Below are 13250 nucleotides of genomic sequence, written 5' to 3'. Positions count from 1 at the left end.
TAAATTCTTACTTTTCCAGCCATTAAGGCTTCATTATTTCCTCAAATCAGTCCCAACACCTCACACAAAAGTCATCTCATTCCCAAAAGCCGTTCACTAGGCTCAAAGTAGTACAAGTACAAAAGTTAGGTAGGAAACAACCGAAATGAAAGCAAGCCCTAAAAGAGACTCGATAACGAGTCATATAGCAATGCTAAACACAACCCCAATAGGGTTTCATATGCATAAATGAGCATAATAGCAAACCAGAAATTAGAAAATGGCCTTAGTCTTGGCCCCAAATAGAAAACTGTTTTGCCCTTATTATGCGGTAATGGTGTAAAATTCTCTACGGTCATCGGATGGGGGTGTAAGACCCACCGTTTCGAAGCTATGAAACAGGGCTACAATAATGTAGAAGGCCACTCAGTCCAAATCCTAGCACAACTAGGTCGAAAATGCAGAATACCACAACCTGAACCGTAATTGCAGGTTTACAAATCACACAAAACTGTAATCAGTATAATTCGGTCTATACAGGTCCAAATGCATTGATTCCAAAGGCATAAGGTAGCTAAGACATCCCTCTACATTTCATCAGAAGACACCAACAACAAAATCCAAACCAATTCCAGTCAAAACAGACAATTACTATCGCAGTTCGCACATTCTGTTCACCCAGAACAGCAACAGTAAAAACGGCATAACTCACTCTACACTACTCCAAATGCCCTGAAATTTTGCAGGCACTTCAAACTCATCAATACCTACAACTTTTATGTTTTGAGTAAAGTCCAATTCGGCCTCTATCTATGACCTAAAATTTCGGACAGAATGTTCAACCAAGAACCCAAATTTTCCAGAAATTCTTCCAAATCCAAAATTGATTGCAATTTTCTATCATATGCACCTACTAGAGCCAAAGCCCCTTATTACCAACCATCAAAAACAACCACACCATCAAGATCATATGAAACCAGAAAATTCCTCAAAAAATAAAAAACTCAACCAAATCACTTCAAACCAAGAAATAATCCACAATTTCTAACACAATAGCCACCATTAGGCATAAATTCAACATCATTAGCTATAAAAGAATGTTCAATCATCACTTACCTAGTAAACAAGAGAAGAGGAGTTGTAGACCACCTTAGCTCTTCCAAAAAACTTCACTAAGCAACTCACTAGCACCTAATGGAAGGCTTTTATGGAATAGAAACTAAGTTAGGCAAGTGGTTTGGAAGATTGAGCTATATGGAAGCTTGAAATTTGAAGCAATTCTCTTCCTTCTTGAGCTCTCAAGAGTCGGCCAACAAGAGGTAAGAAAGAGTGAATTTTTAGTCAATTTTTGAGATATTTAATCCATGGTAAGAAAAGTCAAAAATGTCCAACAAGTGGACCAATCACATAGTGCCACTTGGCACTTCATTTAATGCCTTCCTATCACTTGATTCCTCTCACATCAATGCCATGTCACCCTCTACTTATCTCTTAACACCCGATAAATTTCCACCAGTATCCGAAATTTAACCTAATTGGCCGAATTTTTCCGAACTTTTCGCACTAGTGGGTCCCACGTCCAATATATATTCTTAATTTTTTAAAAATTCTCCAATGCTAGAAAAATCATCTCAAAACCATAATTGCTCATAAAATCCATCCAGAAAATATTTCTAAACCAGAAAATGCAAAAATTACGCAATTAAAGGAACTAAAACCCTAGGAAAATATTAGGGAAATACGGGTTCTCACACTCTCTCCCCCTTAAAAGAATTTCGTCCTCGAAATTTTCTTATCAACGGAATCTATCAAATCTAAAGTACCCAACGGACCATACCTTCTCCATCCTCAGATGAGTCAGGGACCTGATGCTGCTCTAGAGAGTATACTCGAGCTGGTGCCTTCAATCCCGTCCCTTCTCCTTTCGTCTGTCCAGGGTTGCTCTTGGCGGGTTGCTGAGAATTGGGCTTGGTTGGTGGCAGAGTCCCTCTCCGCTCGCGCAGGCGAGCTGGACAGTTAGCAATCCGATGTTCAGCGCTTCCACAGCGCAAGCATTTTCCTTCTTTCTTCCAGCAATTTGTTTCCGTATGACTTGGCCCTCCGCAATATCCACAGGGACCACGAGCAGCAGAGACCGGTCCTCCCTGAGGGACATCACGCGACACCCCTGGTTGTCGTACTCCTCCGTTACCCTTTCCAATCTTAGGGGGTGTATTTGTACCTTCTTGTTCAGAGCTACTCCCAGGAAAGCTCCTTTTCTTGGTTTGGAAGTTCTTTACCTGCAGCCTGGCATTTTCTACTCGTTGCGCCTTCTCTACGGCCTCGCTAAAAGCATTAATCTGGGCCACCGCGAGATCCTTCTGAATTTCTACGTTCAAGCCCTGGATAAAACGCCTTATTCGCCGCTGCTCGGTCATGATCAGTTCAGGGGCAAATTTGGATAGGCGGGTGAATTGGCTCTCATATTCCGCCACTGATTGAGCCCCTTGGCAGAGTCGAATAAACTCATCTTCCTTCCTTTCCTGAACTAAAGGAGGGAAAAACTTCGCATTGAACTCTCTGATGAAGTTCACCCAAGTCCTAGGTGTCTGTTCTCGTTCCCACTTCTGCCGAATTACGTTCCACCAGGAACGGGCTGCCCCCTCAAGCTGGAACACGGCAAAAGTCACCTGTCGTTCGTCAGGGTAGTGTAGGGCTGCAAATATATCCACCATCTTTTCAAGCCATCTTTCGGCAACGTCTGGGTCGGGTCCCCCAACAAACTTTGGCGGAGCGAACTTTTGGAATCGTTCGAGAGCTCTGTCTTCGCTCTCGATATGGTTACCAGGGTTTCCAGGGTTAGGGTTTGGGTTTTGGCCCTGTTGCTGCACCACTTGTGCTAGCAAGTCTGTCATTTGCTGCATAGCAGCAGCTATTTGCACATTAGGGTTTACTTGCGGTTCCAGATTGGGTCCAGTAGAGGTTTCCCCCGTACCCCTAACCGGTGTGGGTTGTCTAGTTCCGCGCCCACGTCCCCGACCACTCCGTGTACCTTCCATGAGTTTTACTTGGTCTAGGCAATAATACTAAACCAAAATAAGCACGATGCATGTAAGTAACACTCAAAACTTTTATGATAACACACATTTATACATTCCAAACAAGATCAAAACATATATATACAAGCCGGTCAAAATTAAGCCACACACATATACACAGCCAGTTAAGTCAAGTACAAACATAGACGATCCACCGAGGAATGGCCTTCCTAGTTCACCAAATCCTTTCTAACCTAGGCCCTCATATCTTTCGTATCCGGGCGCAAGAATCTTATCTAAGATAATTCACAACTCGAGCCGGCCGGTCCCAAGAGTAAACCATCCTTATTAAAGATTCCTACCCGACATACATACCTAGCTTCCTCGATTCCCATGATAATGATTCGTACACTTATCACATACCCGGTTCATAACTTACGCTCAAACGAGCACTTAGACAAATTCATGAAATTAGGACCACAACACCACTTGGCCCAGTCTCACTCCGCGCAGAGACCACGCGACGTGGCTCTGATACCACTTGTAACAACCCCACTTTCCCCTAAGGCGAACCAAAGGGGTTAGCGGACTGCCTGCCCAGCTCTCGCCAGGACTACGGATCAGATTAGCACGATCTAATACTTTTCGGGTCATACCACCGCGTGAAAACAAGTCGAACCCACAAAAATAAAAAAAAAACAAAGTCGGAGTCGGCCATGAATAGTAACCGACCCGTCAGAACCCAATCGAAAGAGCACACAAACACTCATATCGGAACTTTAGCGATAACAATCCAAAATGACATACAAAAGTTTTCAAAAGTTGATACATATACACGGTTTGCCAAATCAAAAGAGAAAACGCCCCAAAAGTACGCTTAGGGTTTTAATACATGAGCTATACAAAAGATATGTTCCACTAGCTCAATTTGGCAGCCATTTGTCAAATCCAGACCAAAAGTATTTATTTTTCCTGTAAGGAAAACAAAAGGAACAGAACGGGGTGAGCTTGCGCTCAATGAGGTACCAAACAGATAGCATTAAAATCATGACATTTCACATTTAACAAATCAGATGTAAAGCAAAGGAACTAATGATTCAAATCAGAAGGATACAGGTGGCTCTCAGGAGCCAAATTTCCAGCGCAGTACTTGATCCAAACCAGTTGACTCTCCGTCAACGTATATAGAACCAACGCGTCCGTAGACCCCTCTTTACACCGAATTCCGTCCACCAAACACCCCTTTGCCGGGCCCGCTCACCGTAACCGAACAGAAATGGTAATACTCGAGTATACCCGGAATCAAGGGTCTCAATACCCACAATCCCCGAACAGACTACCGTGGTTCGTTATCTAATCGTCCAGGCCCTTGCCGGCCCGACTCGAATAACTTAGCCACAGGATTGAGCTCATAGGTCATAGAAATCCGAACAGATGCAGACACAGATAACAGATTCAAATTTTGCATAGTAAATTGGCATATGAACAGACTAGAGAACGAGTGTGATAAAGTACACCCTCGTCTCGAACAAATAAACAGATTGCAGAGCAGAAATCAAGTTAAACAGCAATGGAGGGGAGTGGTACACTCACCGGCTCAACTTCAAAAGTTTTCACTTCAGATTGGCCTTAATCGCCAAGAAACCCTAAAATAATCAAAATAAACCAATTGAAGGTTTCACATCCAGAATCGAGTAAACAGAGTGCACATGTGAGGCTCGACTACTAGTCGTATACCTCACCAAATAATTACTAATGCAAGGGTGCAAAACCTGATTTTCGGGAATAAAAGGGTAACATGAAAATCTAGGCTCAAGCAACCCAAAAGTCCTTTCATTTTCACCAAAAGGCAAATCCAACTTAAAGAACCAAACGGCCTAGAAAATCGGGCAGCACTTCCCCTAAATTCTTACTTTTCCAGCCATTAAGGCTTCATTATTTCCTCAAATCAGTCCCAACACCTCACACAAAAGTCATCTCATTCCCAAAAGCCGTTCACTAGGCTCAAAGTAGTACAAGTACAAAAGTTAGGTAGGAAACAACCGAAATGAAAGCAAGCCCTAAAAGAGACTCGATAACGAGTCATATAGCAATGCTAAACACAACCCCAATAGGGTTTCATATGCATAAATGAGCATAATAGCAAACCAGAAATTAGAAAATGGCCTTAGTCTTGGCCCCAAATAGAAAACTGTTTTGCCCTTATTATGCGGTAATGGTGTAAAATTCTCTACGGTCATCGGATGGGGGTGTAAGACCCACCGTTTCGAAGCTATGAAACAGGGCTACAATAATGTAGAAGGCCACTCAGTCCAAATCCTAGCACAACTAGGTCGAAAATGCAGAATACCACAACCTGAACCGTAATTGCAGGTTTACAAATCACACAAAACTGTAATCAGTATAATTCGGTCTATACAGGTCCAAATGCATTGATTCCAAAGGCATAAGGTAGCTAAGACATCCCTCTACATTTCATCAGAAGACACCAACAACAAAATCCAAACCAATTCCAGTCAAAACAGACAATTACTATCGCAGTTCGCACATTCTGTTCACCCAGAACAGCAACAGTAAAAACGGCATAACTCACTCTACACTACTCCAAATGCCCTGAAATTTTGCAGGCACTTCAAACTCATCAATACCTACAACTTTTATGTTTTGAGTAAAGTCCAATTCGGCCTCTATCTATGACCTAAAATTTCGGACAGAATGTTCAACCAAGAACCCAAATTTTCCAGAAATTCTTCCAAATCCAAAATTGATTGCAATTTTCTATCATATGCACCTACTAGAGCCAAAGCCCCTTATTACCAACCATCAAAAACAACCACACCATCAAGATCATATGAAACCAGAAAATTCCTCAAAAAATAAAAAACTCAACCAAATCACTTCAAACCAAGAAATAATCCACAATTTCTAACACAATAGCCACCATTAGGCATAAATTCAACATCATTAGCTATAAAAGAATGTTCAATCATCACTTACCTAGTAAACAAGAGAAGAGGAGTTGTAGACCACCTTAGCTCTTCCAAAAAACTTCACTAAGCAACTCACTAGCACCTAATGGAAGGCTTTTATGGAATAGAAACTAAGTTAGGCAAGTGGTTTGGAAGATTGAGCTATATGGAAGCTTGAAATTTGAAGCAATTCTCTTCCTTCTTGAGCTCTCAAGAGTCGGCCAACAAGAGGTAAGAAAGAGTGAATTTTTAGTCAATTTTTGAGATATTTAATCCATGGTAAGAAAAGTCAAAAATGTCCAACAAGTGGACCAATCACATAGTGCCACTTGGCACTTCATTTAATGCCTTCCTATCACTTGATTCCTCTCACATCAATGCCATGTCACCCTCTACTTATCTCTTAACACCCGATAAATTTCCACCAGTATCCGAAATTTAACCTAATTGGCCGAATTTTTCCGAACTTTTCGCACTAGTGGGTCCCACGTCCAATATATATTCTTAATTTTTTAAAAATTCTCCAATGCTAGAAAAATCATCTCAAAACCATAATTGCTCATAAAATCCATCCAGAAAATATTTCTAAACCAGAAAATGCAAAAATTACGCAATTAAAGGAACTAAAACCCTAGGAAAATATTAGGGAAATACGGGTTCTCACACTAGTAGTAGTCAAATGTTATTAAAACAGACAAAGAGCTCATATATATATTGGCATATTATATAGGCCTACTCATATATATCAGCAAAGTGTATAGGAGCAAAATATACAATAAAAACTTCTAATTCCAAACAAATAGCTAATATTTCAGGATACACTTGATAATTATATATACTTTAAAACAAAAAATTGTAGGAGCTTAACTTTTCTGTTGAACTAGCATCTGCAATCGGAAAACATTCGATTGTGTGTTTTATCCGCTACTATGAGGCAGATTATCAAGGCTAGAAGGAAGGCAAGTATAATATTTTCAAGGTATACACTACTGAGGAATCAGCTCACATTCCAATGGCAATCACGGCTACAGAAACGAATGAAAAAATTCGAGACCTTCATGCTACTGTGCTACAGTCTGCTAACAAAAATGAATTTTTCAATCCATCAACCAAAAAACTGCTTGATACCATCGCTGAAACTTCTACTACTACAAACAAAGTGCAGCCTCTAGTGACCACAGCAAAGAGAGCCTTGGCTTTTGGAACTGTACCTCCTAAAATTGGATCAAATTCTGCTGAAGCTATTACACCTGCCTCACTGCCCACCAATGCACTCTCAGCTTTCGCTCCAACTAATCTTGCACCAAGAAGTCCCTTGAAGAAGCAGCACAATAACGAACTCTAAACTTGCTTGAAGCCTTTTGAATTGCTAATCTTGCTAATCTTGAAGCACTTTATAGCTGAATTGCTAATCTTGCATCTTTTGACACAATATTGACATCCATTAAGAAATTGTTCTTTTGTGCAACTTAATGGATTTCAATATTTGATATTTTGTAATTGCAGCTTATCATTGCACTTTATATTAAGTATTCAGCATGTCTTCTCCCGTCTCTGTAAGACTAACTTACACTTGAAGATATGAAGCTATTTGTAAAACTATTTGCCAATCTTTTGTCATCTTCTTTTATCTTTTGCAATGTTGATGGTTTTCTGATTTTGTTTAGTCTTATATTGTTAGCCACATGTTTGATTGGTAATTTATGATTTTAAGAATGCTATTTCACAAACATTACTATTAATCTTATCTTATACAAAAATATATGACAACAGATTATAAGCACAGCCGAAAACCTCCTAGTTATATAAGAAGAAAGTGGAGCTATTGTAGCAAGTTCAATGGTTGCCAAGTGACTCTCCCTTCATTTTGACACATGGCACATTCCTTTTCTTTTCTTCCTTTTGCTTCCTTTTTTTTCACCTTATTTCCTTTCTGTTGTTTTGCTAAGGACAACCAAACGAACTCTTATCTACACTGCAAATTCCTTATTTAGTTTTCACTCTGTACTGCTCTTCTTTTCTTCCCTTCATCCAAATCGTTTACTCTACTTTTTTTCTCAATTGAATTAGTTGATGCATTTTCTTTCAATTTTATCCATAATTAACTAAATGAATGGTTTAGTTGTAGGAGATCAAGATTGGGTTTGATATTTCTTTTCTTTCTTAGTCCAATAATCATGATTCATGATCTTCTACTTTTACCGTCTCTCTTTGTATATACTATTTATTATTTTTTGTCATTTTTTTGTGTCCTAATTAGAAACCTTTGCTTATTCCTTTTCTTACGACTTCCTCCTTTTATCTGACTTTCTTTTGCGCCCTAACAAAGGCAAGTTGAAGTTTGTATGTGATGCTATAAATACTTTTCCCCTTAAATCTAAAGAAATGTGGTTTTTCATTTTTTTTAAAATTTTTATTTATTCTGTGTCCTTTTTATTTTTGGAAAAAAAATTCCCTGTGGCTGACAAGAAGACGGGTATTGATTCCATGAAAAATCTTTAGGCTAAAATGAAAGAATTGTAACTACTTCCCCCCATAAAATAATAACTCCATTATACGTATTCATTTTAATTTTAATTTTTTATTTGTTAAAATTGTTATTTGATAATAGGGTGATAGTGCTAGAGCAGAGGAAAAAGAATATGACAAATGAAGATCCAAGGAAAACAATGATTAGGAAGGAAATGTTGAGGCCTGTTGAATTAAAATTAATTAGAGTCTCTTAATTTATGGATAGATAATTATATTTTGATATTTTGATTTATATAAAGTTTCTTAATAGTGAAAAATGCTTATTTACTAGATAAGGTTATTGATATGTAAAATAATTGTTGGGGCCAAAAATTTAGGATGTGAAGAACATATTTCTTATCTTTTCATTCAACATTTTGAATTACTAGCCTGTATTCATGATAGGTAGTTTATTTTCATGATTTTAATTTTCGCAAATGAGAATAAAAGAAGTGTAAAATTAGATTTCAGAATCTTTTGTTTAAATTGGATCTATATGACTTTATACTCTTATCCTTTTTCATTGTCCCTAATGATAGATAATGTAAAGATAATGTAATTAGAGTTTGAAGTGATTGGCGGGTGTAGAACTGGACATTCGTTAACACTAACTCGTCAAGCTTACATGGAAGAGTTTACTCGGCAAAATTCTATTACAAATAAATCGTCCCAATATGTTCCATATGTTTTTGGATCTGTAACAAAATCTCGAGACTTGACTTAAATTTTCCATTTTTTTTAATCTACCACCCCTCACCATAATCTTCCCACCTCCAACTATTTGGTTCAAAATTGGGTTATTATCACTTTACCCCCATAAAATATATTACTACATTAATTTACCCCCTAACGTTATTTTTTAGTCACTTCACCCCATAGGTAATTCAACTTAATATGTTAACAATTTTTTGACAAAAATTCTCTTTTATTTTATAACATTACTACATTATTATCACTTTATCCCTTTAAATTATAGTAGTACAATCGCTTAACTCTCTAACATAATTTTCTAGGTATTTTACTCTCTCTCTCTCTCTCTCTCTCTCTCTCTCTCTAATATTCTATTTTTCCAATATTAATAAGATTGTCAAGAAGAAAGAGATTAATATTTTGACTTTCTTTTCCTTGATACTAAAAAGGAGAAGGGCTACTCTAACTTTTTTATTGTTTTTATTATACAAAAAGAGAGTACTTTCTTCTAAAATTTTTTAACTTGTTAAGTTGGTCTAATGGTGGGATAAATTATCTAAAAAATAACTCTATGAGGTAAATTAATAATAAAGATATAGTTTATGAGAGTAAAGTAATAATGATTTTAAAAGATAAACATGTCTTATGACTTGAATTAATAAATTTCATTAAGTTTGATCTTTAATTTTGTAGGTAAAATGACTAAAAAACAAAGTTAAGGGAAAAATTGATAGTAACACCAAACACTAAGGGGGTAAAGTAATAATAATCCTTCAAAATTGAAATACTAAACTTAACAATGGAAGAACTCTGACTTAAATTTTCCTCTTCTCAAGGAAAATATCAGATTTTAAATAGCTTTTCCCTTTATCAGATTTGAAAAAACTTTCATCCAAAATATAGTTACTAGAATCATAATCGGACTCCAATTCCACAAATTGTTTTGGACAATTCAATCTTCTCTCCTTTATGATGGTTTGAACAACTTTTTCTCAATGTTTTTATTTTTTCATTGTTGTTGTAGCCCCCGTTGTTCTTCCACTTGAGGAAACAATAATGTAAGGGTATTTTAGAAAATTAATAATTTAAATTTATTTTTTTAATAAAATTAATTATTTTTTTTTAAATTGTATGAAAAAAAATTAGAACTATTAAAATGGGAGAGAGGAAGTATAACAATTTAAGGGACAACAACAACCGACCCTCCACCTTGTCCTCGATGCTCGTATCTTCTGTACAATTCTTCTGCTGTTTCCTTGCTGTAACTGCAGTAAAACCCGCGCGTCGGTCCTACTACAGATCCAACAATTTGAGTATTTGGATCAAAGTCAAATTTGCTGCTTCCTTGCTGTAACTGTAAGGATGATGGAAACCCAGATCGAATAACTGATGAGTACTTGGATCAAAGTCAAATTTTGCCAACAGAGCAATCTTGATGGTCAAGTACTTTCCAACTTTGTCCGCTAACAGAGGTTCCACTTGCAATAATATTACCAATCATGGAAAGAGTTCTTGGGAAGGTTAGGAAGCCTACAATATTAGCAGAGGGTCCACTTGCAATTAAGATGAGTTGTAGAAGCTTCTCTTGAGTTGTAGAAGCCTACAGTATTAGCAGAGCTTTCATCTTACAACTTCTAAGAGCAAAGCAATTCTGACAAGCTAAAGTACAAAGAGCTTTCCAAATCCCAAATCCAGCCAATGCCCAAAACTGGTCATTCTACTGCACAAAACCAAATTGGTAGCATTCAAGAAGAAGAAACACATGAAGTAACTGTGGTTATGGTTCCCCTTCTTTTACAAGGTCATCTCAACCAGCTCCTCCATCTCTCCCGCCTCATCTCCTCCTACAATATACCCGTTCACTACGTTGGCACGGCCACTCACACCCGCCAGGCGAAGGTCCGAGTACAAGGTTGGGATCCTCTTGCCATTTCCAACATCCATTTCCACGATTTTCCTGTCCCTTCTTATGAAACTCCTCCTCCCGACCCAAACGCCCCGACAAAATTTCCCGTACAACTCATCCCAATGCTGAAAGCATCCATCAAACTCCGGGAGCCAGTTTACGCACTTCTGCAACAACTTTCTAGCACAACGAGAAGATTGGTGGTTATTTATGACTCCGTTACGCCATATGTCATCCAGGATGTTGATTTAATTCCCAATGCAGAGTCCTATAGCTTTATGAGCGTCTCAGCCTTCACCGCGTACGCATATTCTTGGGAAAAAATAGGGAAACCTAGAGTACTCGAGCCTGAAATACTTGAAGCACTCGAAAATCTTCCATCACATGCAAGTTCTTTACCTCAAGAGTTGAAAGATTTCATAAAATTGCAAAATGAATCCAAGCCAATTAGCTCTGGGGGCGATCTGTACAACACATGCAGGTTTATAGAGGGTCCATACCTTGATCTTCTTGCAAAAGCCAGTGCTGCCGATTCCCACAAGCAATGGGCTGTTGGTCCCTTCAACCCAGTTGAGATCAATGAGCAGAAAAACACGGGACAGAGACACTATTGCCTGGAGTGGCTAGACAAACAAGGCCCAAACTGGGTCATTTTTGTTTGCTTTGGTTCGAATACTTCAGTATCGGACGAGGAAGCCACGCAGATCGCGATTGGATTAGAGAAAAGCGGGCAAAAGTTCATATGGATACTGAAGGATGGAGATCAAGGAGATGTCTTCAAGGGAGAAGTTAGGAGAGTTCAGTTGCCCGGAGGATTCGAAGAAAGAACTGAAGGAAGAGGAATAATTATGAGGGATTGGGCACCCCAACTGGAGATTCTTGGACATTCATCAACAGGTGGATTCATGAGCCACTGCGGATGGAACTCGTGTATGGAGAGCATTAGCATGGGAGTGCCGGTGGCGGCATGGCCTATGCATACTGACCAGTACAGAAACGCAATACTACTGGAAAAGGTGCTGAAAATTGGTCTGTCGGTAAGGGATTGGTCTCGGCAAGACGAACTTGAGACATCCATGGCTGTTGAAAATGCTGTGAGAAGATTGATGGATTCAGCTGAAGGAGAAGAGATGAGGCAAAGGGCAAAAGAATTGAGCAAAGCAGTAAAGGATTCTGTTATGGAAGGCGGTACTAGTCGCTTGGAGATGGATTCTTTCATTGCTCATATTGGTCGGTAGGTTTTCTGTTCATCCAAACAAAATAAATATGTTCTTTAATCAGGAGAAATTCTGATTAATAAGCACTGTAACTTCTTGAGTTAGATTAAGTGCAATGAAATCTTAATTAGACTGCAGAAGATCAGCTTTCTAACAGTATTTCCATTAATTAAACACTTGGCTCTCCTGTTGCGATAGCTCTTGTGCTATGTTTATGTTTATTGGCTAGTAGTTCTTGCTTGTTCAAAATTTCTGCACATCTCGATTTTGATCTCTAATTGTAGAGTAGAGACAAACACAAAACATCAGTTCTTGGCTCATTCAATTGTCTTTTTAGACAATAATATTAAATCGTCTTTTTCCTTAAAGATAATTGAACCTCGTTCATTCATCCAGCAAAATCCAATTCATCCAAGAAATGTTACGTCGTTGAAGAAGAATGGTCAAGAGTGCACATGATTCCTTGTCATTCGTGTATGTGCCAGTTGTACGTGACAAACATAAAATTTTCTTCTCTGAAGAATTTTGCTTTTTCAATATATATATTCATTCATACGGGATTGTTGGGTGTCTTGTGGTGTTTGGTGGCTTGGCCACGTTGTGTTGTCTTTCGACACCGAGCAAATTCTTTGAGTGGATGGCTGTGGTAACATACTAACTTGCATGTTAAGGATCCCACAATGCAAGTATTAATAAAACGTTTCACGCTGCCCCCAACCATCCCATGTTCTTGCACGAATATCCGAACAATTCAATCCCTTTTTCTACACCTAACATCGATCAGAGTAGATATATTAATACGAGATAGGACAAAAAGATGAAAAAAAAAAAACTACAATAACTATACACTGAATAATGCTGGAAAATATATATATATATATATATATATATATGCATGTATGTATGTATACATGTATATGTGTGTGTAACAAATAATATGACCCCGATAAGGTTACCAATT

The 13250-nt window shown here is 38.2% G+C and overlaps 1 protein-coding gene across 1 annotated transcript; it reads left to right on the top strand.

The window, feature by feature from the left end:
- The first annotated feature begins 10401 nt into the window (after positions 1-10401).
- LOC113691866 (zeatin O-glucosyltransferase-like) lies at positions 10402-12429 on the top strand. The gene has a single exon (XM_027210190.2). The coding sequence runs from the start codon at positions 10865-10867 to the stop codon at positions 12308-12310; it is 1446 nt and encodes a 481-aa protein (XP_027065991.1). The 5' UTR covers positions 10402-10864; the 3' UTR covers positions 12311-12429.
- Positions 12430-13250: the final 821 nt, after the last annotated feature.

The sequence above is a fragment of the Coffea arabica genome, chromosome 6c (assembly GCF_036785885.1).
Source record: "Coffea arabica cultivar ET-39 chromosome 6c, Coffea Arabica ET-39 HiFi, whole genome shotgun sequence".
Taxonomy (NCBI): Eukaryota; Viridiplantae; Streptophyta; class Magnoliopsida; order Gentianales; family Rubiaceae; genus Coffea; species Coffea arabica.
Note: the sequence above shows the minus strand (reverse complement) of the source record. Positions and strands in the feature narration are given on the sequence as shown.